Source organism: Gadus chalcogrammus, chromosome 12 (assembly GCF_026213295.1).
Source record: "Gadus chalcogrammus isolate NIFS_2021 chromosome 12, NIFS_Gcha_1.0, whole genome shotgun sequence".
Lineage (NCBI taxonomy): Eukaryota > Metazoa > Chordata > Actinopteri > Gadiformes > Gadidae > Gadus > Gadus chalcogrammus.
The window spans coordinates 31319279-31346778 of record NC_079423.1 but is presented as its reverse complement, the minus strand read 5'-3'; the positions used below and the strand labels follow the sequence as shown (position 1 = coordinate 31346778).

Genomic DNA, 27500 nt, shown 5'->3' with positions numbered 1-27500 from the left:
CGATGAAGGATGGTCTGATCCTTGTAATGGTCTATGAGTTACAGACCAAATTATTCCGCGAACTACTACCCACCACTCACGATAAAGGGGTTAAAAAGAGGAGGGAGCAGATGCAAGGATAGTCTCAATCATATTCTGTCACAGTTGCCTTGTGAGACCTTCCTTTTCTCACATGTTCACATTTCAGGAGATCGCAGGCCTTAAAGGTTGGGAAAATGACACACTAGTGCACTGTTACAGATATGAAAGCCTCTTACCCATGTCTGCCCGTTGATTTCTGCCAGGAAGCCTTGCAACACTTTATCAAGGTTTGGAATCGGTGGCCACAGTAGTTTTTTAAACTTACTGAACAGGAAAAAAAATTATAATGAACGTTGATTATGCTGAAATGGTGCATTGAATAGACTTGAGTACTAATACAAAGATCTTACAATTTATTTTGTATTTACAACAAATGAATGAAATCAGCTTCCCCACACTTGCTAGCTAGATGAACACACAGGCCGCAGACCCTACCTGAGATACCGAGAAATAAGAGAAATTAGGACGATGGCCAGCACTAGCATCAGGAGAGGGATGCCAGAGATGAGAATAGCCCCTGCACATGATACAGATATGGATCATAGTCATTAGAGATGGCGTCACCACAGTCTACCAAAAAATGTCAAAGATATAAGATATAATATAAGATATATTTGGATGTCATTTCTAAAGACCCACCCATGTCGGGGGGGGTGGATCCGGAGAGTTTGAGTGACCAGTCGCTCCATTGACCGGAGAAATAAGTCCCATTGGGCTTGGCTCTGACCTGCACACTGTACTGACTTCCTGTCAAACCCTCCAGACATGTCCTTGTCTCCGGACCTTTCGACGACACCGTCTGAGGAGATGGGGTTTGAGAAGCGTGAGCTTTGACATTTTAGAGTTTGAACCCCTAAGCGTTGAGTGTTGTGGAGGTGTGAGGCGTGCGGTGACGTCTCACCAGCCAGGGTCCGCCCTCCCTGGTGTGGTAGTGGACCTGGTACAGCAGGTGGGCAGAGAGGGCTGGGAGAGGAGCTGCCCAGGACAGACACAGTGCCCCGCTGTCCATCCTCCCCTCCAGCTGCCCTGGTGGGGCTGTTTTGACTGAAACATGAATCTACAGTATAAGGACACACATCTGCACATGCTCCAAGACTTACACAGCATTAATCTGATAGCAATTTTGCCTTTACAAAGACATGGCAATTATACTGATTTTAATTCACAATTCCATATTTTCAACAATACAGCAATATACATATAAATACAATTGCATTGTATTGTATTGAATGATTTTATCATCGCAATTATTTTGTGCTGTGCAGTTTTGTTGTTGGCCATTCTTTTCTGTTTTAAAAAGAGTAGCTTTTCCACTCAAGAGCCAGCAAATGTTAAAGCGAGAAGACTCACTGCTGCCGTTGAGGTAGAAGGCATCAGAGTAGAAGGTTCGGCCCAGGGGAGCCGGGCTGCCACTTGCTCCCAGTTTGACCCGGAACAACTGGGTCTCGTCTCCATGGAAACGGCACCGATCACTCCGGTTGCAGCTCTTCAGGCACTCTGTCCAACCCAGTGACTTACTATTCAAGAAACCATTTGGAAAGAAATAACCAAACCGTCAGGAAGTGGTGAAGCTTTAACATATGGCACAGAAAATTCATGTTATCTGATCTGAGAAGTGCAGTAGTCGTCTGTATATAATACTGCGGTGTTCAAATTTGTGCAGAGCGTTTGATTGTACCTGGGACTGTGTCTGTAGAACAGCTTGTAGGTGACGTCCTTGTAGATGTTCTCGTCCCACTGGCAGGTGAAGTTGTGCAGGTCAGATGTGTAGCACTCAAGTGAGATGTCGACTGAAGAGAGACGGAAGAGAGAATGACTGCAATCATTACCTAATTTGTTCTGTAAGGTTTTAAGGTGACTACCTAAACAGAATATCATCTTGCTGTCTTTTTCGCTCTCTCTTTCTTAATCTCAATCATACACTCACATACAGAGAACAAATGAGTTATTTCCGTCTCCCACTCACACCTGCGCTTTGGGGTACCATCGCTGCCACCGGTTTGGACCAGTGGCTCCAGTGTCCTCTGGTTTCGTCCAGACCATATTTAATAACATTTATTCTAATCTGAAACTGGAGCACCTCCCCTGGCACCAGTGACGTCAGGGTCTCGAGCTGGTCCCTGTCTCCCTGGAGAAATCACAAAAAGTATATATAGATCCTCATGACTTTAGAAGAGTTGATATACCAGTTGTTCACTTGAATCTTTGCAAATTTTAAGTTGTAAATTGAATTGCAATCAACTAAAGTATAGATATTGCGTGGCATTAATTGAAATGATCGGTCAGATGTACCTCTTTGTTTTTTTCTCCCAACCTGTTGGATGAATACCGTATCCCATAATGCACCTTGCTTTCCCACGCTTTGTCCACTTGCCATGTTAGCTGCAGCTGGCCTGGAAAGCCAGTATGGCAATGGGACATATTTGTAGGCGGATCTAGGAGAACTAAAAATGAAAACAAATCATATGATACGCTATTGAATAGAAGCTAAAGTTAATATTCATTATGCATGCATACATGTAAGGAAGGAAGAAAGGAGTGTATGTATGTATATCTGTCTGTATGTATGTATGTATGTATGTATGTATGTATGTATGTATGTATGTATGTATGTATGTATGTATGTATGTATGTATGTATGTATGTATGTATGTATGTATGTATGTATGTATGTATGCGTGTGTGTCTTTCTGTGTGTGTGTGGGGGGGTGTTGTGTCTGTGTGTCTGTGTGTGTCTGTGTGTCTGTGTGTGTGTGTGTGTGTGTCTGTCTGTCTGTCTGTCTGTCTGTCTGTCTGTCTGTCTGTCTGTCTGTCTGTCTCTGTGTGTGTGTGTGTGTGTGTGTGTGTGTGTGTGTGTGTGTGTGTGTGTGTGTGTGTGTGTGTGTGTGTGTGTGTGTGTGACCCAGGGGGAGAGCTTCTCCTCACCCTGGTCCTCCACGCTGACACTGCGGGTGTACAGGGTGCGGTTGGTCCCGGCCTCCGTCACCCGGAGGTGTGTGAGGACGAACAGATAAGTATCGTCAGGAGGGAAGAGACAGACGTGCAGGACGGAGCCGTCTTCGGCCCGCTGCAGCCTCAGAGCACATCTCTTCTCCCTGGACAGACGGACAAGGTCACTGGCAGTGTCTGGGTAGTCTCTATGTCATCCGTATATTCAATAAGATTGAGAGCGGTCTTAATAATTATTTATTTGCATTCAATTCATTTAAACTTCCTTTAATGCATTCGTAAAAGAATAAGCAGGTTTGTCTTAATCTACCCAAAATGATGATTCATGATTGAATGGAGAACGTCCATAAACAATGCACATTGTAAAAACAACAACCTACACGTCATCAGTCTTGTAGAAGAAGTCAAAGGTCTTGTTGTCTGGAGTTTCAAAGAAGCAGGTGAGATCGTATTCTGTTCTGCTGAAACATTTGGGGTCTGCCTCATCCTTCAACAGCAAAACATCTGCTCAGAAACCAACAAAGATAGAACTCATTGATTTGTTGGCTTCTAGTTTTCTCTCATCTCCTTTTCAGATGGTTCTGCCGTCCGAGTACTTCATACCAACTCACGCCTTCCTCTGTCCCAGAAAAACTGACAAATCTCTTTTGCTCATGTTTGAATTAGTTGCATAAATTATACACTTAACTTGTCTTAATTTAAATGACAGTTTTGAAGTCTTGTGTCGTCAAACAATAGCAATAAAAAAACAAACTCACCTTTCATGGGCAAGTGTGTGATAGATCCACGCCTGCCATGTCCATCAGCCATACAGCCAAGCTGCATCCACACAGCGGCCAGAAAGAGTCCCCCCAGTAGGGCCTGATCCATGGCCTTAAGACCCTCTAGGTGCCACATCCATGGGTACTGATGTGGAGCTATATATCGGAGGAACGGTTGTGTCTGAAATGGATTGTTGTTGTCGAGTGGGAAAGAAGAGAGAGAGGGGGGGGGGGTAGGATTGAGAGAAGGGGGGTGGGGAGTATTTTGTGGTTAGGGTTAGGGTTGTATGTTTTTTTTGCCCCAGAAAGAGTGAGAGAGAGAGAATTGACAGGAAGGTTTTGACTTCCTTTTGGGTTAGGATTGTTATTTTCCAGCAGTGAGTCCACCATTCCAGATGATAAATGTAAGAGAAAATAAACTTCTTGCTAAATGCTACAGAAATTAAACATGCATAGAAATGTACTATGTAACCCTTATTAAATTAGTAAATTGTGGTCAAACACCAAATCAGACAAAAATCTGTGTCACTTTGTCCTTTCTTCAATTTTTATGCAAGCAATTTGACTCCAAGGTTAGTTGGCTCAGGTGGCTCTATGGCAATCCTACAACTTTATATCCTGCACAAATTTTTGATCGCCATCGTTTAAAAAAAAAAATTGTTAGGGTTATCAATGGCTGATCATCGGAATTGTATGTTCCTAGACCTACTGTACGTCAAACGTAGTACTAGATTGAGTGTGTGTTTGTGGGTCGGTCATCAGGAAGCTGGCCCAGAGGGGCCCTGTTTGACAGACAGCTCTCTACCGGTTGTGGCTTTCTGGAGGAAACCCGATGACACATCTCCTCGGTGCAGCCAGGAAGACCATGTTTACCACCAGACTCCTCTGCCCCACTTACCCAACTCATCACCCTCCATGCACAGTTGCACACACAAACAAACCCTCCTTAAGCCTGCTCTGTGGTTCACTTTTATCATTTCTAGCCAGCTTGCATCAGCCTAAAGACATGCCTCACAAATATCTGCAGAAACAATGGTCCAACCATGTTGCAATAGATTCATGCATGTATTTCTGTGTGTTGTCTTTATACAGAGTAGTAGTATAGTAGTGACACACTATTATGAAGGCTGCATGGGATTCATAAGCCTCAAGCTGTAGGACTACAGTAGTTTATTTTATTGGTATATTTAACAGGGGCTATGCCCAACGAGAGTTAGCTACACAGATACTTTACATCTGCAATCCCTGGGCCGGAAGATATAACAAATAATACAGTACAATGTATAACAATAGTATTAAAAACAATACAGTCAGCAAAATGTACAAACGGTACATCGCATATAAAACATCATATCAGATATACTTCACATAGTCTCTAGAAAAAGTGAATTGTAGTATTCATGGGTACAATTGGAAGAGAGGCTTCTTAAAGGAGAGCCCAAAATATATAGTATACAGTAGTAGTAGTAGTACATTCACATGGCAGTGATATGCAGTCTAGAAGGCACAAACACAATATTTAACTGCTGACATCCAGTGTGCTTTAGGGGTTCTGTTTAGATCTGAACACTTGAGGCAAATGTTGAGGTTTCATGTCTTTCAGAACACCTATCTTGTCTATTCTTTGTGTATATATATACTGTATATATATATATATATATATACATTATCATTGTCCTTGGTCTGCTGGTGCAGATGAAGAGAAGATAGTCCATAGTTCTGTGGTCCCGTTGACCACATCCCCCTCTGCTCGCAGACTGATGCTGGAGATAACATTGACGCTTTTAGCCGCACTTGTTCCACCAGCAAAACCAAAGTGACAGCTCAGAGAGTTGCTACTCAGCCAGCGCTAGAACGGTTCTCTCTCTTGGCCCAATCCCATTTCTACCCCTTACGGGGTAGAAATGGGATTGGGCCTTGGTGTCTTCAACCTTGATCCCCCGGGCGCCTGCGTGCCTTATCGGTCTGGTGGTCACTCCCAGCCCAGTGGTTCCACAGCTCCACAAAGAGTCTCCCCCAGCCCCCTGCTATAGCCAGGTGGCGTTGGACCCGAGAGGGGCCTTGCTCCTTCCGCTGCTCCTGGGTCTGCGGGGGGCGGTAGGGGGGTGGCCGTAGCGCGGTGCCCAGCCTCGGTGCTTCCTACGGGGGCAGTGGGGCGCACCGGGGCGTGGGTGCGCTGGTCGTCAGGCCTCTTCGGCCGTCGCGTCGATCCCGGCGTAGGTGAAGTTCTCGAAGAGAGCCATGTTGACGTAGGCCTGGAAGACGGTTCAGTGGTAGGAAGAACCGAACAGTGGACATACGTTACTTTACCGTAGAGTGGGATCGATTACGGGAGGTTTCAACCATCATGTAAAGAGAGATCAGTTACTGTATCATTCTGTAATGGATGAGCAGAAGGTCAAATATGTTTTTGTACTCTTGTAGTCTTTGAGTGAAACCAGAATTGTAAAAGCCGCGCATCAAGACAGAATAGCACCATTCAGAACCACAGAAGGTGTGGTTTTCCTTCCACTACAGAACAACAAGGCAGCAGTCTTGCGCCTCTCACCTTCCTGGCCTCCTGCATCCTGTTGAGCTGGACTGAGATCTGGGAGAAGGGGGGTCTCTCGTACGGCCGGTCCCTCCAGCACTGCCGCATCAGCTCATATCTGGGGGAAAGAGAATATCATATCATAAGCCCTTATTGCACCGGGGGTCAGAGACAAACGCAGTTTCGATTCCTCCATTTGTCTTGCACATATTTCGGAAATAACAATAAAGATGGCTTTGAACATTAATATAGTCATAACATGATGAGGGGTGTCCTTGTAAAGGTTTTGGTGAGACAATAACGGAGATTGAACACCCACACTTCGTCGTCACAGTTGCGGGGTTGCTCCATCCTGTAGCCCTGGGGCAGCTTCTCGTAGAGCTCCGCGCACGTCATCCCGCAGTACGGAGTCCCACCTGGCACAGGCACGGTCATCAGTATCATCATCGCCACTGTCCCGCCTCCATCATCACACTGCATCGTCACAGTCAGCATTAGAGAACATAGGAATCTGGATCTTACTCACCTAGGCTAACTATTTCCCACAGAAGCACTCCAAACGACCACCTGTGTTTGGGAGAAGGAGAGCAGCTTCGTCATTAAGCACACAGAGATACTGAGCTCTCTGAGTTCAAGGAACTAACTCACTTTGTGTTGACTTAATAGTTGATTTATAAAATGTGAAATTTCGACTATATCGGAACTCTGTGTGTTCATGTAAACGCAATGTAGGCTACATTTAGGAATTGATATGTAACAAATTGCATATGACCTACTGAACTGTAATTGCAACCGCTTTTTAATTTGCAGGAAATAATAAAGCAAAATGTTGGCCTGATGCAGCAGAAGGGAGGATGTTGATCGCTGACTCTCTCTCTCTCTCTCTGTCTCTCTGTCTCTCTGTCTCTGTCTCTGTCTCTGTCTCTGTCTCTGTCTCTGTCTCTGTCTCTCTCTCTCTCTCTCTCTCTCTCTGTCTCTGTCTCTGTCTCTGTCTCTGTCTCTGTCTCTCTCTCTCTCTCTCTCTCTCTCTCTCTCTCTCTCTCTGTCTCTGTCTCTCTCTCTCTCTCTCTCTCTCTCTCTCTCTCTCTCTCTCTCTCTCTGTCTCTGTCTCTCTCTCTCTCTCTCTCTCTCTCTCTCTCTCTCTCTCTCTCTCTCTCTCTCTCCCTCTCTCCCTCTCTTCTTATCTGTCTCTAACTGTACTGTAGGACTCGGAGTAAGTTGCAGTAGTATGTATAAATAGTACGTGGTTTGACAGGTCAATGTGTCTGACTGCTAACTTGTATCTCCACACTTCCTGCCTGCTTATCAGTCCCCAGCACGACCGTATCAACCTCACCGCTGACACACACTGATGGAAGGATGTTGTGCGTGTGTGTGTGTGTGTCTGTGAGTGTTTGTGTGTGGTATATCTTTGTGTATGAGACGATTACTTCTTGTGAAATGTTATAGACCTGCTTGTTGGAGACTTATGGTGGCGGTTGTGCAAACGACACCAAAACAATAAGAAGGAGGGACCAGAGTGAACCTTTTGGCCAGTAACCATGAGGTTGTGCGTGGGAAATGAATTTACTGCGTCATGGTCCGGGACGTTCTCCGCATGACTAGTAGTCGTCTGTTGTAACGCACCACATCCTAACAGACGGTTTGATTTCCTATTCCCTCGGCTGTGCGGTCGGGATGGGGGGGGGGGGAGGGCGTCCCATCGTTTGGGGCGGGCGCCCTTTGACCTCGGGGTACTCACACGTCGCTCTTGGTGGTGTACACGCTGTAGTTCAGGGACTCGATGGCCATCCAGCGCACCGGCAGCCTGCCCTGTGGGCGCACATCGAGACGGTCACACAAGACGCCACAAGCAACTCGCTCTGCGTTATTATGGGAGATAGATGTATTGTTTCTAATAGAGATGATGCGTTATAAAGACTCATTTCTAATTGTTCCCCTCTAGTTGTGGTCTCGGCTCCCATCAATTCAAATACAAGAGATATATAGATATAAAATTGTTATAAACATGACATTTAAGTACATAATACTGGACCTATCATTTAAATTAAATAAATTAAAATCTATACATTGCGATAACCCCCCTCTTCATGTGTGAGTTGCTCATTGCTCCTGAGGTGATAGTCATGTCCTTTGCAGCTTGATAAAGGGCGACCATGTACATAAAGGACATAAAGCAACAATGGCCCAGAACTTTTCTCTTCGGAGCTGTCCCAGGCCTGTTGGTTGCTTTGTACATCGTCTTCATCAACTCTCCGCCACATACCATCGTCTTCTTCACGTAGACCTCCTCTCCTCTGGACAGACCGAAGTCTGCGATCTTCGCCACCAGGTTGTCTCCCACCAGAACGTTCCGGGCGGCCAGATCTCTGTGGATGAACTGCAGAGGAGAGGAAGAGAATGGAAGAGAACGGAGATGGCTAAAGAGTCAATACAGGAATCATGGATCAACGCTACTTTAATTCAGTGTCTTATTTTTATGATTTATGTCGTTGCAATGCAAGCCAGACTACTGTCTTATTAATATCATTATAATTTGTTTGTTTGCAAAGCAAGCCACACTAATGATGTGCTGTGTCGTGTTAATATTATTATAGTCAGTTTGTTCTGCTACCTGCTTGTCACTCAGGTAGTGCATCCCGGTCGCCACGTCGACAGAGAACTGCAGCAGCTGCTGGGAGGTCAGGGTGGAGGCCGTGCCGTGCTCCTTGGCGAAGGCCGGGTCCGTCTCCAGCACCCGGCTCTTCCTCAGGAAGTCCAGCAGGTTCCCGTAGGGAGCGTACTCTATGGCGATGTACAGGTAGCCTGAGCCGGACGGACGGACGGACGGACCGAGCGGAGGGGAGGGAGATGGAGTTCAATGGAGTTCTGATGCAGATGTGATACAAGGACTATGGTATGGCCACCATTGTCAATAACTGTTGTTTATAACAAACTAAACGACCAGTCAGCAGATTTTAAGTGGATGGTGAATGTGTGTTATTCTACGCATCCACATTGAGTGTTATAAGTGCCTCTCCTGAGATATCGTTGTAACCCTAACTGTAAATGTTGTTTTTTTTCCAATGCCCATCTTCTATGCATCTAGGATGTCCTATCACCAGGGAGTTGACGTTCACAGGAGCATGTGTACCGATACAGAAGGGCCACTAGGGGGCGCCTGCTCACCTCGGTTCTCGCAGGCTCCGATCAGGTTGATGATGTTGGGATGCTGGCCCAGTTTGCACAGCACCTCCAGCTCCCCGGCGAAGTCTCGGTGGTCGTTCTCCGAGGCGAACTCTGCAGGAAGCAACACACAAAGCAGAGTGAGTCACCGGAAAAGGCTTTCTCCAGAAATGTTAGAGTAGGGAGTGGATGGGATTTTACATATCGGATCAGTTCTGTTGTGGGTTGTGTGAGTGTGGGTCACTTGTGTTCTATCAAAGGTTTGCGTGTGGATTTATGATGCATACATTTTTATAAATTACCTTTACCTTTGAGCATCTTGATCGCGGCGCTCATTTTGTTGCCGTCCTTCTTAATCATGGCCTTGATGACCTAGATGTGGAAAAAAAACGTTGTCAGTCCAACGATTCGATCCCGTCATAAAACTAGAACAATGGACTCAAGTAGGATTCCCGCGGGAGCGCCCACCCGCGCGGGGAGACGGAGGAATGAAGTAACAGACCTGGCCGAAGTTTCCCTCGCCGATGACGTCCTCAAACTTGATGTCGTCCCAGTCCAGGATGGGGTAGGTGAGGGGCTCCAGCGTGGGCTTGGGTCTCCGGGTCAGCGTCAGGGTCCCGGAGTTGAACTGCAGGATGGTCTCCTCGCCCTGGAGGACGAGGACACAGGAAACGATTCATCTCCGACAAAAAGAACACGGCTCGAATCAAAGATGAATCCCCCGTCGCCACTAGTCATGAAAACCCGTCGTAGATTACGGTGTATGTCTGTCTCCGGGGGCTGAGTGGGGGGGTCCTCACCGATCCCGACTGGTAGGTGAAGGTGCGTCGGCGGTTCAGCAGCGTCTTGCGGATGCAGAAGAGGGCCAGGAGGGCGAGGAGGATGGTGACGCAGGTGACCGTGACCGAGCCCACCACCGCCACCAGCAGCTGGTAACCCTCGCCGCCCGGCCCGATCCCCACGCCCTGGGTGGTGGGGGTGAAGCTCAGGAAGCCTGGAGGGGGGGGGGGGGGGGGGGGGGGGGGGGGAGTGGGGGGGGGGGGGGGGAGAGAGTGAGGGACGTTGGGTTCCATTGAGCGCAACAGGGAGCTCTCTGGGCCATCCTGCTCAGGGCCAAATGTGAGCAACCTGGAATAGATTGGAGATAATCCCATTTCCACCTAAAGCTTGGTCAAGCTTTAGGTGACACTTGCATTGGATGTCTGTTCTCAGTTTGTCGATGTGCCCTGCATCTGTCCCCCTCAACCATAAGTAAGTCGATGATAGCATCAATAACCCCGCCCCTGCCTCACCGTCCACCATGGTGGCGGCCTGGACGAACTTGCTCCACTCCCCGGGGACCTTGGAGAACGCCCGCACTCTGAACTGGTACAGCGTGCTGCCGTTCAGCGCCGTCACCTCCTTGGCCGTCTTGTTGCCGTCGTCGGTGTCCACCCAGGGGTGAGGGGCGCCCTGGCCCACCGGCTGGTACTCGATCACGTACTTGATGATGCCCCCGTTGGGGTCCTCGGGGGGCTGCCAGCGCACCACCACGGCCGACACCGACAGGGAGACCGCCTGCACGTTGCGCGGGGACGACGGGCCTGAGGGACACGGGCAGCACGGTCAACAACACGCAAAACATGTGTGGGTGTTTCGTCTAGAGATGAACACGCTGGGAGGGAATGGGAGGCACAGAGATGGACCGGTCGGCCCGTCATTTATACCGACATTTTGGGGGATTTTACTGTCGCTTTTACCCAAAGCGACCTACAACCAATCATTCACACATCCACACACCGACGACGGCGTCGACCACGCAGGGCGACAGCCAGCTCGTCAAAAAACAAGACCCTCCTGCCTGACCCTTGACCCCCCCGCCCCCGAGGCGCTGGTTACCCTGGCTGTTGAGGCGGAAGGTGTAGGGCTTGGAGGCGGGGCCCTGGCTGCCGCAGTTGACCAGCAGCACCACGGCGACGTAGTCCCGCTGGTACTCCAGGTTGTGGAACCTGGTGGACAGCACGTTGAGCAGCGTGGTCTCCTCCCACAGCTTGGTGCTGGAGGGCGCCGGTCCGAACAGCTGCACCAGGAACCCGCTGGCCTCGCCCGGCCCGGTGGCGCCGGGGCTGCCCGGCGGGAGGCGCCAACGCACCGTGGCGTTGCGGCCCTCCATGGAGCTGATGTCGATCTCGGGACGCGCGGTGGGCTCTGTGGGGGCGGGGCGGGGCGGGCGGGGGGGCGCGGTGGTGGTCAGAGCAGATGATGTTAATCAATGTGGACTAAGCACACATGTGTGTGTGTCTGTTTGTGTGTGTCTGTGTGTGTGTGTGTGTGTGTGTGTTCCGTACCGGGACAGTCGGTCTCCATGATGGCCTCGGGGCCGGGCGCGCCCTCGCCCCCCTCCCCCGGGCGGGTCAGCTGAACTCTGACCTGGTAGCGCGTGGACGGCTTCAGGTTCATCAGGGTGATGGGCCCACGGTCGCCGTACACTGAGAGGAAGTGTAGTGTGTAGCGGTTAATACACACTACATGAGTCATTCTCGGCCGCTGTACACTGAGAGGAGAGGAACTACATGAGTCGCTGCTTGAGAGAACACGCTGCTCACAAACCGCCCTTTCCTGTATTGTATTTTTTAGGTTTAGAAGTCTTGCCTAATATTGTCTGTCTTCGTCCAAAAGTCAAAATGACCCAGAATTCCATAAACATGACCTATGGACTTGCCAGATCTTAAATGTGATTTTTTTTGACAACATAAAAAAATAGCAGTCACGGCAAATTCTAGATATGCAAATTATCTTATATTATACAATCCCTGACCAGTGTTGCCACAGTTACCTTGAAAAAGTAATCTGATTACTGATTACTAGTTACTCCTTAAAATAGTAACTTAGTTACTTTACTGATTACTTGATTTTAAAAGTAACTAAGTTAGATTACAAGTTACTTTATCAGTTACATTTAGCTGTGACAACACCCCAACAACCGCCTCAAAATAAAAAATTACACCCGGTTTTGCCAATACAAACTTTTTTTACTTCAGAAGGTAGCATAGACTTGAAACTTGCCGTGCACATTGGGGGCACCTCTATAAGTGAAAAAAGACCCAGTGCTAAAGAACAAAGATATCCCCTGTAGGAGGCATAGAGGAGCCATGACGTGCACCGGTGAATAGCTTGTTTATTACTAATATTCTTACCCTTAATGTGATTTTAGATTTTAGATTTTATCAGTAGTCGTTGCTGTAAGAGGTGCAACAGGTGGCTCACCGATGATGGAGGACCAGGAGTCACCGTTGTCCATGGGCTTGTAGAGCAGCTTGGTGGACTGGATGGGCCCGTGGCCTTGGTGGGAGGTCATGGGCATCACCAGCAGCTGCTTGCTCTTCCTCTCCAGCAGCTTGGGGGGGGTGGCGGGGACGGGCGGCTCTGGGGAGGGGAGAGGAGAACGGATCATGAGAACGAGTGGTGTCTTTAGTCGTAGGCTGGTCTGATGCGTCAGACCAGCCTACGACAGCGACTCTCGCCCGTCTCGCCTCAGCCAACCGAGAAACAAATGCTTTTCTCACGTCCCTCCTGATTAACTACAAAGTCTCCGCGCACGTTATAAACGATTTAGCCGCGATGCGAATATGGGGCATATTCCTTTAATATTTGGCTGGTGAAAAGAACAATTAATTAGAAAATGTGCTTCTTTACCAGTGTTGTTAGCTCTTTGCCAAATTTTTATATCATTTAGTATACATATTTGTGCACATTTTTACACAAGCTCACACACACACACACACACACACACACACACACACACACACACACACACACACACACACACACACACACATTGACACACGAACACAGACACACACACACAAACACACACACACACTCACACACACACACACACACACACACAAACACACATACACACAAACACACATACACACACACACACACACACACACACACACACACACACACACACACACACTGGCTGCACTCTGACCTCTGACGATGAGGTTGAACTTGCGTGAGTCCTGGCCCCCGTTGGTGGAGACCCGGCACTCCCACAGCCCGCCATCCAGAGCCTTCAGCGAGGGGATCTCAAACTGGGCCGTGCTCTTGTCAGAGTCCATGGTGGTCTGGGAGGCCTGGGGGTCACACACACACACACACACACACACACACACACACACACACACACACACACACACACACACACACACACACACACACACACACACACACACACACACACACACACACACTCAGCACTATGTTCGCAGCTTGAAGAATTTACATTGATTTTTTATCATTTCTAAAAATGACGTGTGGAAGAAAGACTCTTAGAAAGACATGTGGCATGAAATTGCTCAATTTGATCTTGTTATGAACAGATTAATAATTTTTATCAAAGAATATTATTGAAACATACTGGGCTCCAACCACTTTTTTGTTTTCCAGCTAATAAACACAAAGATCTTGATAACAATTGTTAAAATTATATATTATCAATATGAGGACAACAATGTTTGTAATTCCTGTCATGAACACGAGGTATTAAACCTAGAATTTTGCAAGCATATATGAGAACAGCTCCTCCTCCTCCTCCTCTCCCTCCTCCTCCTCCCCCTCCTGCTCCTCCTCCTCCTCCTCCTCCTCCTCCCCCTCCCCCTCCTCCTCCTCCTCCTCCTCCTCCTCCTCCTCCCCCTCCTCCTCCTCCTCCTGCTCCTCCTCCTCCCCCTCCTCCTCCTCCTCTTCTTCCTCCTCCTCCTCCTCCTCCTCCTACACTAACGTCCAGCGTGGCCATGGCGGCGTGCTGACCTTCAGCACGCTGCTGTCCAGCTTGCGCAGCTCGATGCTGGTGTGGCTCGGCAGCGGGTTCCCCGAGGCCGAGCAGGAGATCCGGGGGCTGGAGTTCAGGTTCCCCTCGATGGTGCTGGGCATGTCCAGGATCTGGGGCGCCCGATCTGGAGGAGGAGGAGGAGGAGGAGGAGGAGGAGGAGGAGCAGGAGGAAGAGGAGCAGGAGGAGGAGGAGGAGCAGGAGGCGGAGCAGGAGGAGGAGGAGGCGGAGCAGGAGGAGGAGGAGGAGCAGGAGGCGGAGCAGGAGGAGCAGGAGGCGGAGCAGGAGGAGGAGGAGGAGGAACAGGAGGAGATGTTTATATATTACAGAGGAGAAGAAGAGGAGGAGGAGGAGGAGAAGAAGAGGAAGAGGAGGAGGAGAAGAAGAGGAGGAGGAGGACAGAGATGAACAGAGAGCAGACGCTTTCTTTTTCTCTGTTTTAACTCTGATCCGGCTTTTATTATGGATTTGTTGTTTTAAACCCAACACAAGATGGCCTCAGCTGAACACCAGGAGAGCCCTCAGTTAGAGCAGGTGGCAGAGGTTGAAACCGTTACAACTATCCCGGTGAGAAAGACACCATGCAGGAGTGGATGAACAGACAGAAGGGTAGCAGAGGCAGAAGAGGCGACCTGAGCGAGGGGTCTCCTACCTGACTTCTCACAGTGCTGTCCCCTCCAGCCCGTGGGGCAGTGGCAGCCACTGAAGCGGTTGCACGAGCCGCCATTCAGACAGCTGCAGGTGAGCCGGCAGTCGGGCCCGTACGTATCCACAGGGCAAGCTGGGGGCGAACGGGGAGAACATGAACGGATCGGTAGCCATCTTAACCAGGAACTCACATCCTTCACAAGAAGAAATGGGTCAGAAATGATCTAAACACGGCATTGAACCATGTTGCGTGTTAAACAATGGCCGCTTAGAGTTGACAGTGTCATCACAGTGCGGCTGAATACGGTCTCTGGCCCGCATGAGACTAAAGGGGTTCTATATATGTTCTCTGTAAGTAAACCATCCAAATACATTAAGTTAAAGCTACGTTTTAAAGTGAATATTGTTGTGGGTTTCTTCACGACAACTCTACAGTTTAGAACAAGGGGAACACTATGCATGCGTAAAAATAAAAGAATACATTTTATTCGTCGCAATAAATAACTTGTGAGTGCTATCTGTGTAAAAGACTTCTTACGTGTCCCACAGCGAACGCCAGCCCAGCCGCTGGCGCAGGAGCAGCCGTAGGGGTCCGGGAGGCAGAAGCGCAGCCCCTTGCAGTCCTTCCCAGAGCCACACGACTCCTGGCAGCTGCGACCGAACATCCCCTCCCTGCAGGCTGGGTGGGGGGGGGGCGTGGGGTAAAACATCCCAGTCACAAACACGTGTGTGTGTGTGTGCGTGCGTGCGTGCGTGCGTGCGTGTGTCTGAACATGTCCCACAAACCCACAAATTAATAAACGCATTTATTAATTTATTTATTTTTATTTATTTATTTTCGGTTAGCATTTAGGGTTAGTTAGCTACTTAGCGTCTACTTTTGTTTGTAGTAGTACTATGAATTCTTATTGCATTGTATTTTATTTATTTTTACCCTGTGTTTTTCCACTGCTGCTCGGCTATTGCAATAAAACTAATTTCTCCTGCGGGGGATTAATAAAAATGCATCGTATCGTGTCGTGTAGGGCAAACCTGTCTCGCATCGGGTTCCCATGAAGCCCGGGGGGCAGAGGCAGTCCCCGTCGCGGTCGTGGCAGACCCCCCTGTTGAGGCACTCGGGACAGTCCTGCAGACAGCTCTCCCCCCACTTCTTACTGGAACAGTCTGCAGAACAAGATCAGAGTGTGTTGGGCGTGGCTACTGTCTCCTGCTCCCGGAGAGAGGATGGTGCGGTGCTTCATGTACTTGAGTCATCCTGGATGCAATCAAAGAAAATGAGAGGGTTTCTCCTGGTGACACGCGCGCACGCACACACACATGCACACACGTGTACATGCCCTGTTAGACTTTATCGTACATTTACAGCAAAATGTTTGTGTGTGTGTGTGTGTGTGTGTGTGTGTGTGTGTGCGCTCCAGTGTTTAACCCACTGCGTACGATGAGCCTCATCCAGGAGCCGTGCAGCGGGCTGGCGCCCACGTAGCTGGCGCTGTAGACGCCCTGGTGCGCCCGCGAGGCGTTCTCCACCGCCAGCACGGCCGTGTGGTTCAGCAGGTCGTTGGACGGCGTCATGTAGTGGTAGTTCCCTGCAGACGGACGCACACGCATCCAGCATGTGAGTATGTGTGTGCTTGTGTGTGTGTGTGTGCGTGTGTGTGTGTGCGCGCGTGTGGCAAGTTCCAAGGAGGAACTTGTGGGAAACATGTTAGCAGCAAACGTCAAGGATAGAGAGAGAGAGAGAGAGAGGGAGAGAGGGAGAGAGAGAGGGAGAGAGAGAGGGAGAGAAAGAGAGAGAGAGAGAGAGAGAGAGAGAGAGGGAGAGAGAGAGAGAGAGAGAGAGAGAGAGAGGGAGAGAAAGAGAGAGAGAGAGAGAGAGAGAGAGAGAGAGAGAGAGAGAGAGAGAGAGAGAGAGAGAGAGAGAGAGAGAGAGAGAGAGAGGGAGAGAAAGAGAGAGAGAGAGAGAGAGAGAGAGAGAGAGAGAGAGAGAGAGAGAGAAGGGGGGGGGAGAGAGAGAGAGAGAGAGAGAGAGAGGGAGAGAGAGAGAGAGAGAGAGAGAGAGAGAGAGGGGGAGGGGGAGAGAGCTGTGTGCAGTGCGGAGACGTGGGATAACACAGAAGATAAAAGTCCCCTTTTTTATTTTTTGCCACTAGTCGCTAGATCCGTTTTTCCGTCGCCGGGAATGGCCAAATATTGCTAAATCTAACGAAAAAGTCGCCAAATTGGCAACACTGCCTGCAGGCGGACACACACAGACCCCCGTGACTGAAGGGCTGCACTGAACAGAGAGAGACCCCAGGACCGGCGCTCAGTCAGGCCTCACCGTTGTACTTCCAGGTCACGTCTCTCTTCTGGGTGTCCAGCAGCCGCATGCTGAGGTGGACCGTCTCCCCCAGGTCGGCCGTCACCGTCATGTGAGCCGGGACCATGTCAGCTGGACAGGGGTAAGAGGCCCCCACACACACACACACACACACACACACACACACACACACACACACACACACACACACACACACACACACACACACACACACACACACAAACACAAACACCACACACACACACACACACACACACACACACACACACACACACACACAGGGTCAGTCCCCGCTGCCCAGAGAGACCCCACACCCCCACACACCACTCGGTCGTGGCTTCCAGACATCACAAAAAGACCGCCAATTTGTGAATTATTATATTAAGTAACGTTAATAAAATGGATAGAATGCTGTGTTGAGGATCATACAACACAACTAACCACGTTTAAAACCAACAATGGTTTTGGGATCCTTGGCTCTTCCAAACCCAAACAACATGAGCCAGCTTTGATGATGTACAAATGATAGACGACCATTTGATGATCACCAACATGTGGTGACTGATATGGTGGGGTTGTGTCTGGGGATGGGGTCTCCTATAGCCCCAACATGTGGTGATTGATATGGGGGGTGATGTGTCTGGGGATGGGGACTCCCTTCACAGTACCTGAGGCGGGGTTGTTGATCATGATGATCTTGTCGTGGGGGCGGAGCTCCTGCGTGGCCTCGCAGTAGAAGATGCCGATGTATCCGAGGCTGTGGAAGTGGGTGGCCACCACCTCCTTGGGTCGGGTCCGCTGCACCCTGAACTGCGGCGTCATGGGGACGAGGAAGATCTTGTTCTCCCGCTTGATGTCCAGGCCGATGGTTGCGGGGCTGCGCTCGCCGGTGATGCAGGAGAAGGAGAAGTGACTGAAGTCGGTGACCTCCGCCGTGGAGATCATGGTCAGGTCCATCACGCCGTCTGCCCGGGACACACAACAATGCTTTCACCGGCCTGCGGTCGAGTGACGGTGACAGCGGGAGGGCGAGGGGCTCTAGAGATCTGAGGCGGACTGTAGGGTTAAGTCCATCTGGCCTCTCGGCGCCGGTGGCCACGTGTTGTCCATATGATGAGAGCATTGTTCTGTGATTCTGATCAAACACAACCATGAGGGCTGGAGGAAGATTTAAGAGCTTTTCTTTGAGCGGCATTTGTTGGAAACGGCACAGCCATCCCTCAGCTAGCAGTGATTGAAATGCGTTTGGAGAATATCCTTTTGGTGTTGACTACGCCTGCATTTTTCGCAGAATCTATCGTGCCTGTCGGTCGCATGTGCATGAATTCTTTATTTGAGCAGGATTTCAGATCATATTATTAATATATATATATATATATAGAGAGAGAGAGAGAGAGAGAGAGAGAGAGAGAGAGAGAGAGAGAGAGAGAGAGAGAGAGAGAGAGAGAGAGAGAGAGAGAGAGAGAGAGAGAGAGAGAGAGAGAGAGAGAGAGAGAGAGAGAGAGATAGATAGATAGATATAGATAGATAGATAGATAGATAGATACTGTTGATATATCCTAGATAGATTCTCTAGGAATGTATCTAATTAAATTACACAGCATTGTAACAGTAAATACCACTGAAAATGTGCATTACCCTACAACAAAGACATTATTTTTGTTCACAGGCTATATGAGCGACGCCAAATAATGTCCCATTTGGAACAACATTCCTGCTGTGGCATTGGAGCACAGACTCTAACCCCGACCCTCACTGCTGGAACAATAGCAGGAAATAGAGATGCGCTTCTGTTCCCCCTCAGGGTTAGGAGAAGGTAGCTTACTTATCTTAACTTTATCACACTAAACTGGAATACAAAAGTAGCATACACGGATCAAATACTTAAATTAAGAGATCACATGTGAGAAAGTGGTAAATTAACGTATAAAATACTCGCGATAATCTCACACCTTATCTCACTTTAAATACATTTTAGAGGCGCATGCATGACTCGTTGTATGCGTCAAGTAGCCTAAGTTGCACTCACCTGACAAACTGAATGAGTAGAATATGTACACCCACACAATCCTCATGTTTGTAATCCTCATTAGGAAATTTGTCTTTCAAATTCGGATCACAATCCAACGTTCAATCAAAGCTGAACATGTCATATATTCCTCCAAACCGCCCAATGTGCTTAGTGTCCGATGGGTCACCGTGCGCTTTTACGCATTATTCCGTGAGCCATTAAACCGAAGTCTTGAATAAAATGTGTTCAGTGATCCTTTTTTGTCAGTCTTAAATGTGTTATCACATTCCCTCACTGAACCGAGAGCAGCAGGACCGAGTCCTGGTCTCTGGGTGGGAAGGAAGGAAGCGCGTCACGGGGAGCCGAGGGTCGTGGAGCCCAAACGATGCGAGAAACAGGAGGCGTTGGGCAACACACGACCATGTCAGCATTTAAGTCCATGTATCCAAAAAATGTGTAAGCCTACTATTATTGTTATTAAGAATAATAATAATGGCACAAACAAATATTATAAATATATAAATAATAATAATTAATAAAAACTCGGTTAGCAGGTTACACCAGACACACTAGGCAATATTTCGCCACTGTTCAAATGCTACACTTTAGGCTCATAGTAGATTTTGTAGTCTGAATTTATTTAATTGTTGCATTTGAAAACATCGAGTGGCCTCTCAAGCCAACATTGCAGTGCAGTTCACTCCCGCCCTTGGTGCAGTTGGGATAGCGAACCGAATGCAACAACAGCTGCAATCAGGTTGGGCCAAATGCAACAGCTCTGTTCTCTCCCATCTATGAGTTACTATCCCTGCTGCTTCACTGGCCGACTGACTTTCTCTCGGTTGTACAGTCAGCCTTAGGGAATAATGAACATTATGCTTGTTGTGTATCAATTCTCAGTCATTCCCACTCAAATCTTTGTAATGTATGGGCAATGGGCTTCCATAGCTGATTGGATGTTTTTCTTTCATTTCCTCGCAGCGAAAAACAATTGACTTCAAGCCGACTCAAGTTGTTATTGTGGTACATTTCCTGTTTTTGAGGGCATGAGCTTTCTTAAGTCTCTTTGTGTAAATGGAACCTTTAAGAAAACGAATTTTCCCTGCATGTCTTTCTTTGTTAATATCTCATGTGTGAACAGATCTCATGTAATTATTTAACATTTCATTCCGTTGCAAATAAATGTAGAAGTTGTAAGTTCAGAAATAAGCAATCTGAAAAAGTGAAACAAAAAGAGTGAGAGAGAACAGAGGGTGAGTGGGAGACAAAGACAGAGTGAATACTAATAAGAAAGACAAGAAAGGTAACGATTGTTATGACTGCGGATCACAATGTTTCACGAGCCAAACAAAGCGGTCTGGCGCCTGCGGTCTCGTATACGGACAGCGTTCAGCCAATAGCAGGTGAGAGACTTCCCTCTCCGCACACGCTCACAAACACAAATATACAAGTGAGAACAATGAAACACATTGAGCACAAAGTGGATCCACACACGCGCGCGCACACACACACAGACACACACACACACACACACACGCACACACAATGTCAACATAAGGTATCTGGCAAACAAAACGGACAAATAGAAGAAGCATTAGTGTTTCAATAAGTAGGTCAACTAGTATTTCTATTGGTTTTGAATCTAGTATAATTCCACATCTAAGGGGTATTTAGTGTGTGCAACATACAGGCGTATCAGTTACACTTCAGAAATCACACCGGTGCCTCATTTACAACCAGCTCTGCGCTGTGTGACTGGTCTTCTGCAACACTGGCTTTGAAACACTGCCTCCAAATCTCTGGCAAGAGTGAATTGTGTGTGTGTGTGTGTGTGTGTGTGTGTGTGTGTGTGTGTGTGTGTGTGTGTGTGTGTGTGTGTGTGTGTGTGTGTGTGTGTGTGTGTGTGTGTGTGTGTGTGTGTGCGTGTTGAAGGGGGGTCGGGGGGGGGGGGGGGTATGCTGGGTTAGACCCCCGCCGACAGCCAGACCCCCGGTCTAGCTGTCGGCGGGGGTCTAACTCTGTGTTCCTCAGACTTCGGCCATTGTGTCCAGACGCTGTTTGAGGTCATTCCTAGGAGCAGCGTTCAGGAGACAGTGGCGCTCTGGGTTGGGTTTGGGGGTTGTGCTTGCTTTGGACATCACCAGAAGACAGACACACACAGGGCTCCCCGCCTGGACCCTCCTGAACCTCCCAGAGCCCCTGCCCCAGAGCAGGGGAAAGGACAGTCACCCAGAGGGGACAGACAGTCACCCAGAGGGAACAGACAGTCACCCAGAGGGGACAGACAGTCACCCAGAGGGAACAGACAGTCACCCAGAGGGGACAGACAGTCACCCAGAGGGAACAGACAGTCACCCAGAGGGGACAGAAAGTCACCCAGAGGGGACAGAAAGTCACCCAGAGGGGACAGACAGTCACCCAGAGGGAACAGACAGTCACCCAGAGGGAACAGACAGTCACTCAGAGGGAAAAGACAGTCACCCAGAGGGAACAGACAGTCACTCAGAGGGAAAAGACAGTCACCCAGAGGGGACAGAAAGTCACCCAGAGGGGACAGACAGTCACCCAGAGGGAACAGACAGTCACCCAGAGGGGACAGACAGTCACCCAGAGGGAACGGTACGCTGGGCGACTTCGCCATCTTGAAGAAGTGGTGGGAACACACTTCCTCCCAGCCGAAATCTGTTTCCCGGTTCAGAAAGTCACAGCATGCATATTGTTTAAAGGAAGCCATGGCACTTCCTCGTCCTGTTAAGAATGTTCTAGAGCAACTTTACTCCTGCTCAGAATCCCTTCCACAAACGACGCGAGGAGCGGGTGGTTGAACGGCCGCCGAATCAGGGAGAGAGCGCCCAGTGGCGCGCCCCAGGTGGCAGGCGTGGACCACGTTGTGTTGTGGTTTTGTGTTTGAAGTGTTTCTATCGCTGTGGAGGAGGTGGGGTGGTGGTCTGGTGTTGGGGGGGGGGGGGGGGGGGGGGGGGGGGGGGGGGCCTTATGTCCTGCCAGCCGCTGGAAGTGATACTGCAGCTCGGAGACAAGGGGTCTCTCTGACTTTGTGAGAAAGTTTGTGTTAAAGTTCCCATTTCCTCTCATTGTGTGGCGAGCTGGCGGGATTCCACACGCACGCTTCCTGCTGGAGGAGGAGGGGGGGGGGGGGGGGGGTTCAGGGGGGTGTCATCAACACCTCTCATTAGCCAGCCCCACCTCTCATTAGCCCCCCCCCCTCCTCCCATTAGCCTCTCATTAGGTGTGTGTTCTGGCCTGCTCCATCACATCACTCTCTGTGAACACGAGAATGGGATGTTTAGGTTTGGGTCTTCTACCCCTTTCCCTTTTCCCTGCCATCTTACAAAAGCATAGCAGAAGGAAAAGCTGGTCGGTGATTTAATGAGCCCTTTTTGTAAAGGGTTACGATTTGATTGAATGGAACTGATTTACAGCTCATATCAACAAGACTCCAGACTGTTAAACTCTAAGCACAATTCCACTGTTTTCACATTTTTGCTAAACTCTAAGCACAAATCTCATCCTTAGGCACACTTGGTTCACCTGGATCACAATGGCCTCCAAAATGCAACAACTAATTACCAATAAGTCTAACTCACTTTTCACCTGTTCAAACTCAACTGGCAAATCCCCGAAAGACAGTCTAAACATTTTCTAACTGTAGTGTTCTTCATTTTACTGATCAGTGCAATTACAGTATTGTACTGTAATTTACCAAAATAGGTATCATTGTTGTATTGTCAGAACAATGTTGCAGCATCAACTATAGGTGTACAGTATGACTCTGGGAAGCTGGGATTGTGAGTTTAGCCCATTGGAGCTCACTGGATAGACAAATATGCATTGTATCCTATTCTGATTGTGTCAATGCAATATTTATATGATATATTCACTGTATCATCTTATAATATGGCAACAGTTTTTATACTATATGTACCACCTATTTGCAACTTTAAAAAAGAAAGCTATTTCTAAAAAAAATTCTACATTGGAATATGTAACATGGCCAAATAAAGGCAAAACATATGTAAATAGCATTTTGATGGAATTCTTTTAATTGATCACACCAGTGTTTAATTGTTGCTCTCTAAGAGATATTAATTTGATAGCTGTGTTTACTGTTTGGTGGAAAAAAACAATAGTTTTGAGAAGAATTTGTGTAGTTTTGACAAATGATTAACTCTTCTCAGGATTGTGTTTAGAGTTTTGAGAAATTGAGCTATAGTTTCAGAAAACGTGTTTAAAGCGAAAGAGAGAGCGAGAGAGACAGACAGACAGACAGAGAGAGAGAGAGAGAGAGACAGACAGACAGACAGACAGACAGACAGACAGACAGACAGACAGACAGACAGACAGACAGACAGACAGACAGACAGACAGACAGACAGACAGACAGACAGACAGACAGACAGACAGACAGACAGACAGACAGACAGAGAGAGAGAGAGAGAGAGAGAGAGAGAGAGAGAGAGAGAGAGAGAGAGAGAGAGAGAGAGAGAGAGAGAGAGAGAGAGAGAGAGAGAGAGAGAGGAGAGAGAGAGAGAGAGAGAGAGACAGAGAGAGACAGACAGACAGACAGACAGACAGACAGACAGACAGACAGACAGACAGACAGACAGACAGACAGACAGACAGACAGACAGACAGACAGACAGACAGACAGACAGACAGACAGACAGACAGACAGACAGACAGACAGACAGACAGACAGACAGACAGACAGACAGACAGACAGACAGACAGACAGACAGACAGACAGACAGACAGACAGACAGACAGACAGACAGAGAGAGAGAGAGAGAGAGAGAGAGAGAGAGAGAGAGAGAGAGAGAGAGAGAGAGCCAGACAGACAGACAGACAGACAGACAGACAGACAGACAGACAGACAGACAGACAGACAGACAGACAGACAGACAGACAGAGAGAGAGAGAGAGAGAGAGAGAGAGAGAGAGAGAGAGAGAGAGAGAGAGAGAGAGAGAGGAAGAAAAACAGATGAGTTGTCACTCGTCTGTGTGACTCAGGAAGAGCGGCTGCAGTAGGCTGATACGGGAGGAAGTGGAGGGGAGGGGGGGGGGGGGGGGGGCAGTGGAGGGGAGGGGGGGGGGGCAGTGGAGGGGAGGCAGGAATCACCCTCCAGTCTCGGGCAACACACAGGAAAAAGCCTCCATGGTGGTGGTGTGTATGTTAGAGTGTCTGGGGGTTGGTGGTGGTGGAGGTGGTGGAGGTGGTGGTGGTTGGGTGTATGTCAGTGTGTCTGAGGGTGGTGGAGGTGGTGGTGTCGTGGTGGTGTGATGGTGGAGGTGGGGTGTATGTCAATGTGTCTGGGGTGGTGGAGGTGGTGGAGGTGGTGGTGGTGGCGGAGGGCTGGTACAGTTTGGAGTCCTCTCTGATTGCTGTCTGCAGCGTTTACAATGCTCACATGCATACACATGCATACACATGCACGTGCGGGCCCATACACGCGCACACACACACACGCACGCACGCACACACACACACACACACACACACACACACACACACACACACACACACACACACACACACACACACACACACACACACACACACACACACATACAACAAGCATTTGCACATACTAAAAGTCCCATTTAGTCCCACACTGCACAGATAGTCAGTGCAGTGATCCACGGTATAACAAGAGGGCGCCCCTATCTCAGTCTCTCAACATAATATTGGAACATAGCAATTAGGGATGCAAATTACCGAGTAATTCATTAATCGATAGTTGTTTCATCTTATCGATCGATGATCGATTAATTGATAAGCGGCAATTCTTCTGAGAAGCTGAATTTCCTTCTGAATGTGACACATTTAGGTGGTAATTCAACGAAGTCGTTTAGTTGTTGTACTTTAAAATACTTCCACATATTGTGCATTTGGCGTCTTTGTCGTCATTAACCAACTTAAAGTGGCTCCATACTGCACTCCGTTTTGCCCTCTTCGTCGTGTCAGTGTCCCGCTTTTCGTTTGTCTTGTCCTGCCGTGTTCCAATACCCGTACTGTCCGTACTTACTAGCCAAAATTTGAGTACGCAGTACTCCAATTCAGATCCGGCGAAAAGAAGTATACTTCAAGGACCCGGATGCCGTACTCAAAACGGGCTAATCGTGAAGTGTGGATCGAAGGACACTCCCCGTACTCAACGGCAGCCTTCTTAGCTACGTAGCAGAAGAGGCGGAGCCAGGCTGAGCCAAAGTCGGCGCATTTTCCACATAGCCTGCATTAATAGAGTCATTTTGTAGTTTTTATAGTGTTTATAGCTTTTTATAGCTGCTAGGCGTAAATAGTTCACCGTTCAAAGCGGGATGTTTATTGCGGGGGAGGAGCCACGGCGGCAGTCGTGATCGTAATTTCCGGTTAGTGCACCACGGAGTGATTTGGAACAGCACTCACATCTGAAAAATTAACGTAGTAGCTAGCCAGTGCGGATAGTATACTTCCTTTAAGTATACTCATGGAAGTACGGGTATTGGAACACGGCACTGCTTTGCTTGTGTTCCCGCTTGTGTTCCCGCGTGTGCGTCAAGTACGTCTGGCGTCAAGTGCGCCCTCACGTTGACGGTTGGGGAATTACGGGTTAAAATGCGATTAATTGCAAGTAATTTATTTTAATCGAGTAATCTCTTATCGACAATTAATCGATAATCGATTAATTGTTTGCATCCCTAATAGCAATATTGATACTGAATATGGATACTGGATAAGATACACAACTCAACTGAAGTGCCCACTATATTATTGACTGCATGGCGCCACAGGTTTTGCTGCGCAACAGAAGATGCTGGATGACTTATTTGTCCTGTTATCCATTGTTTAGTCCAGCATAATGCCACGTGTTGTTATTTCCTCCTGTCTTGAAGGAATTACTGCTTTTTTTTTGCCCCATGAGATTATATGACCTTTGACCTCGAGGTACTTCCCTTCTGAGGGCAAGCAGCAAAGATGGAGGAGGAGGTGGAGGAGGAGAAGGTGGAGGAGAAGGAGGAGGAGGAGGTGGAGCAGGAGGTGGAGGAGGTGGAGGTGGAGGAGGAGGAGGAGATGGAAGAGGAGGTGGAGGAGGAGAAGGTGGAGGAGAAGGAGGAGGAGGAGGTGGAGCAGGAGGTGGAGGAGGTGGAGGAGGAGGAGGAGGAGATGGAAGAGGAGGTGGAGGAGGTGGGTTAGGAGGTGGAGGAGGTGGAGGAGGTGGAGGAGGTGGAGGAGGAGGAGCAGGAGGAGGAGGAGGTGGAGGAGGAGGAGCAGGAGGAGGAGGAGGAGGAGCAGGAGGAGGAGGAGGAGGAGGTGGAGGAGGAGGAGCAGGAGGAGGAGGAGGAGGTGGAGGAGGAGGAACAGGAGGAGGAGGAGGAGGAGGAGGAGGAGGAGCAGGAGGAGGAGGAGGAGGAGGTGGAGGAGGAGGAGGAGGAGGAGGAGGAGGAGGTGGAGGTGGAGGAGGAGGAGGAGGTGGAGGAGGAGGAGGTGGAGGAGGAGGTGGAGGAGGAGGAGGAGCAGGAGGAGGAGGACGTGGAGGAGGAGGAGGTGGGGAAGGAGGAGGAGGAGGTGGGGGAGGAGGTGGGTTAGGAGGTGGAGGAAGAGGTGGGGGAGGTGGAGGAGGAGGAGGTGGAGGAAGAGGAGGTGGAGAAGGAGGTGGCGGAGGAGGTGGAGGAGGAGGTGGAGGAGGAGGAGGAGGAGGAGGAGGTAGGAGGTGGAGGAGGTGGAGAAGGAGATGGGATGTCCTTCATATCCCTCAAGGTATCACCTCAGGACACAGTTGGGCAGAATGGGGTGAAATAAACAACAGTGATTTAAAACACTCAATACTTCACAGTGTGGGTTCAATTCTCTCTTACATTGATCTGGTCTAAAAAGCAAAACCATAGATACTACGGAAAGCAGAATTTAAAGAGATCATTACATTACTTTTAATGTTCTGCATGTTCTGTTTGCATTCTTAAACCATTCTTAAATTTGAAAAAGTTAAAAAAGAGAGTTGCAGAGGGTAGCCGACTCCTCATTCCTTCACATCCGGGCTGGAAACCTTTCTCCTTCAGTGGCTGCTGAGCTCTCACTTTCCTGTCCCATGATTCCCATCCCTGGAGCTCACTGACTCATGAAGCCATGACCTGATCCTGAGACTTACAGGGCAGAGCGATCACAGAGACAGAGAGACAGAGAGAGAGGGAGGGAGAGGGAGAAGGAGAGGGAGAGAGAGAG

The 27500-nt window shown here is 48.9% G+C and overlaps 2 protein-coding genes across 3 annotated transcripts in view; both read right to left on the bottom strand.

Annotated features, from left to right (window-relative positions):
• The window catches only part of mpl (MPL proto-oncogene, thrombopoietin receptor), a 5545-nt gene extending 1563 nt beyond the window's left edge, over positions 1-3982 (bottom strand). The window contains exons 1-11 of the mRNA XM_056604683.1: positions 3789-3982; positions 3411-3534; positions 3007-3176; positions 2374-2525; positions 2050-2209; positions 1760-1871; positions 1432-1598; positions 983-1125; positions 721-880; positions 517-598; positions 258-345 (exon numbers count right to left, since the gene is read on the bottom strand). Of these exons, the coding sequence (XP_056460658.1) occupies positions 258-345; positions 517-598; positions 721-880; positions 983-1125; positions 1432-1598; positions 1760-1871; positions 2050-2209; positions 2374-2525; positions 3007-3176; positions 3411-3534; positions 3789-3927 (1497 nt within the window). The 5' untranslated portion in view covers positions 3928-3982. The remainder of the gene's footprint in view (positions 1-257; positions 346-516; positions 599-720; positions 881-982; positions 1126-1431; positions 1599-1759; positions 1872-2049; positions 2210-2373; positions 2526-3006; positions 3177-3410; positions 3535-3788) is intronic.
• A 302-nt stretch (positions 3983-4284) lies between these two features.
• On the bottom strand, positions 4285-19607 carry tie1 (tyrosine kinase with immunoglobulin-like and EGF-like domains 1). 2 transcript variants are annotated; one of them, XM_056604669.1, is made up of 24 exons: positions 19301-19607; positions 17940-18236; positions 17272-17382; positions 16382-16537; positions 15984-16115; positions 15490-15630; positions 14956-15084; positions 14284-14429; positions 13466-13610; positions 12733-12891; positions 11814-11954; positions 11365-11673; positions 10779-11069; positions 10287-10480; positions 9989-10135; positions 9789-9858; positions 9490-9600; positions 8936-9126; positions 8588-8701; positions 8063-8133; positions 6848-6888; positions 6641-6737; positions 6340-6439; positions 4285-6046 (listed from the first exon to the last, which is right to left on the bottom strand). In XM_056604669.1, the coding sequence occupies exons 1-24, from the start codon at positions 19359-19361 to the stop codon at positions 5975-5977; spliced, it is 3426 nt and encodes a 1141-aa protein (XP_056460644.1). In that variant the 5' UTR covers positions 19362-19607; the 3' UTR covers positions 4285-5974. The 2 variants fall into 2 exon arrangements, with proteins under 2 accessions (XP_056460644.1, XP_056460645.1); XM_056604670.1 differs by having other exon boundaries at positions 4286-6046; positions 9795-9858.
• Positions 19608-27500: the final 7893 nt, after the last annotated feature.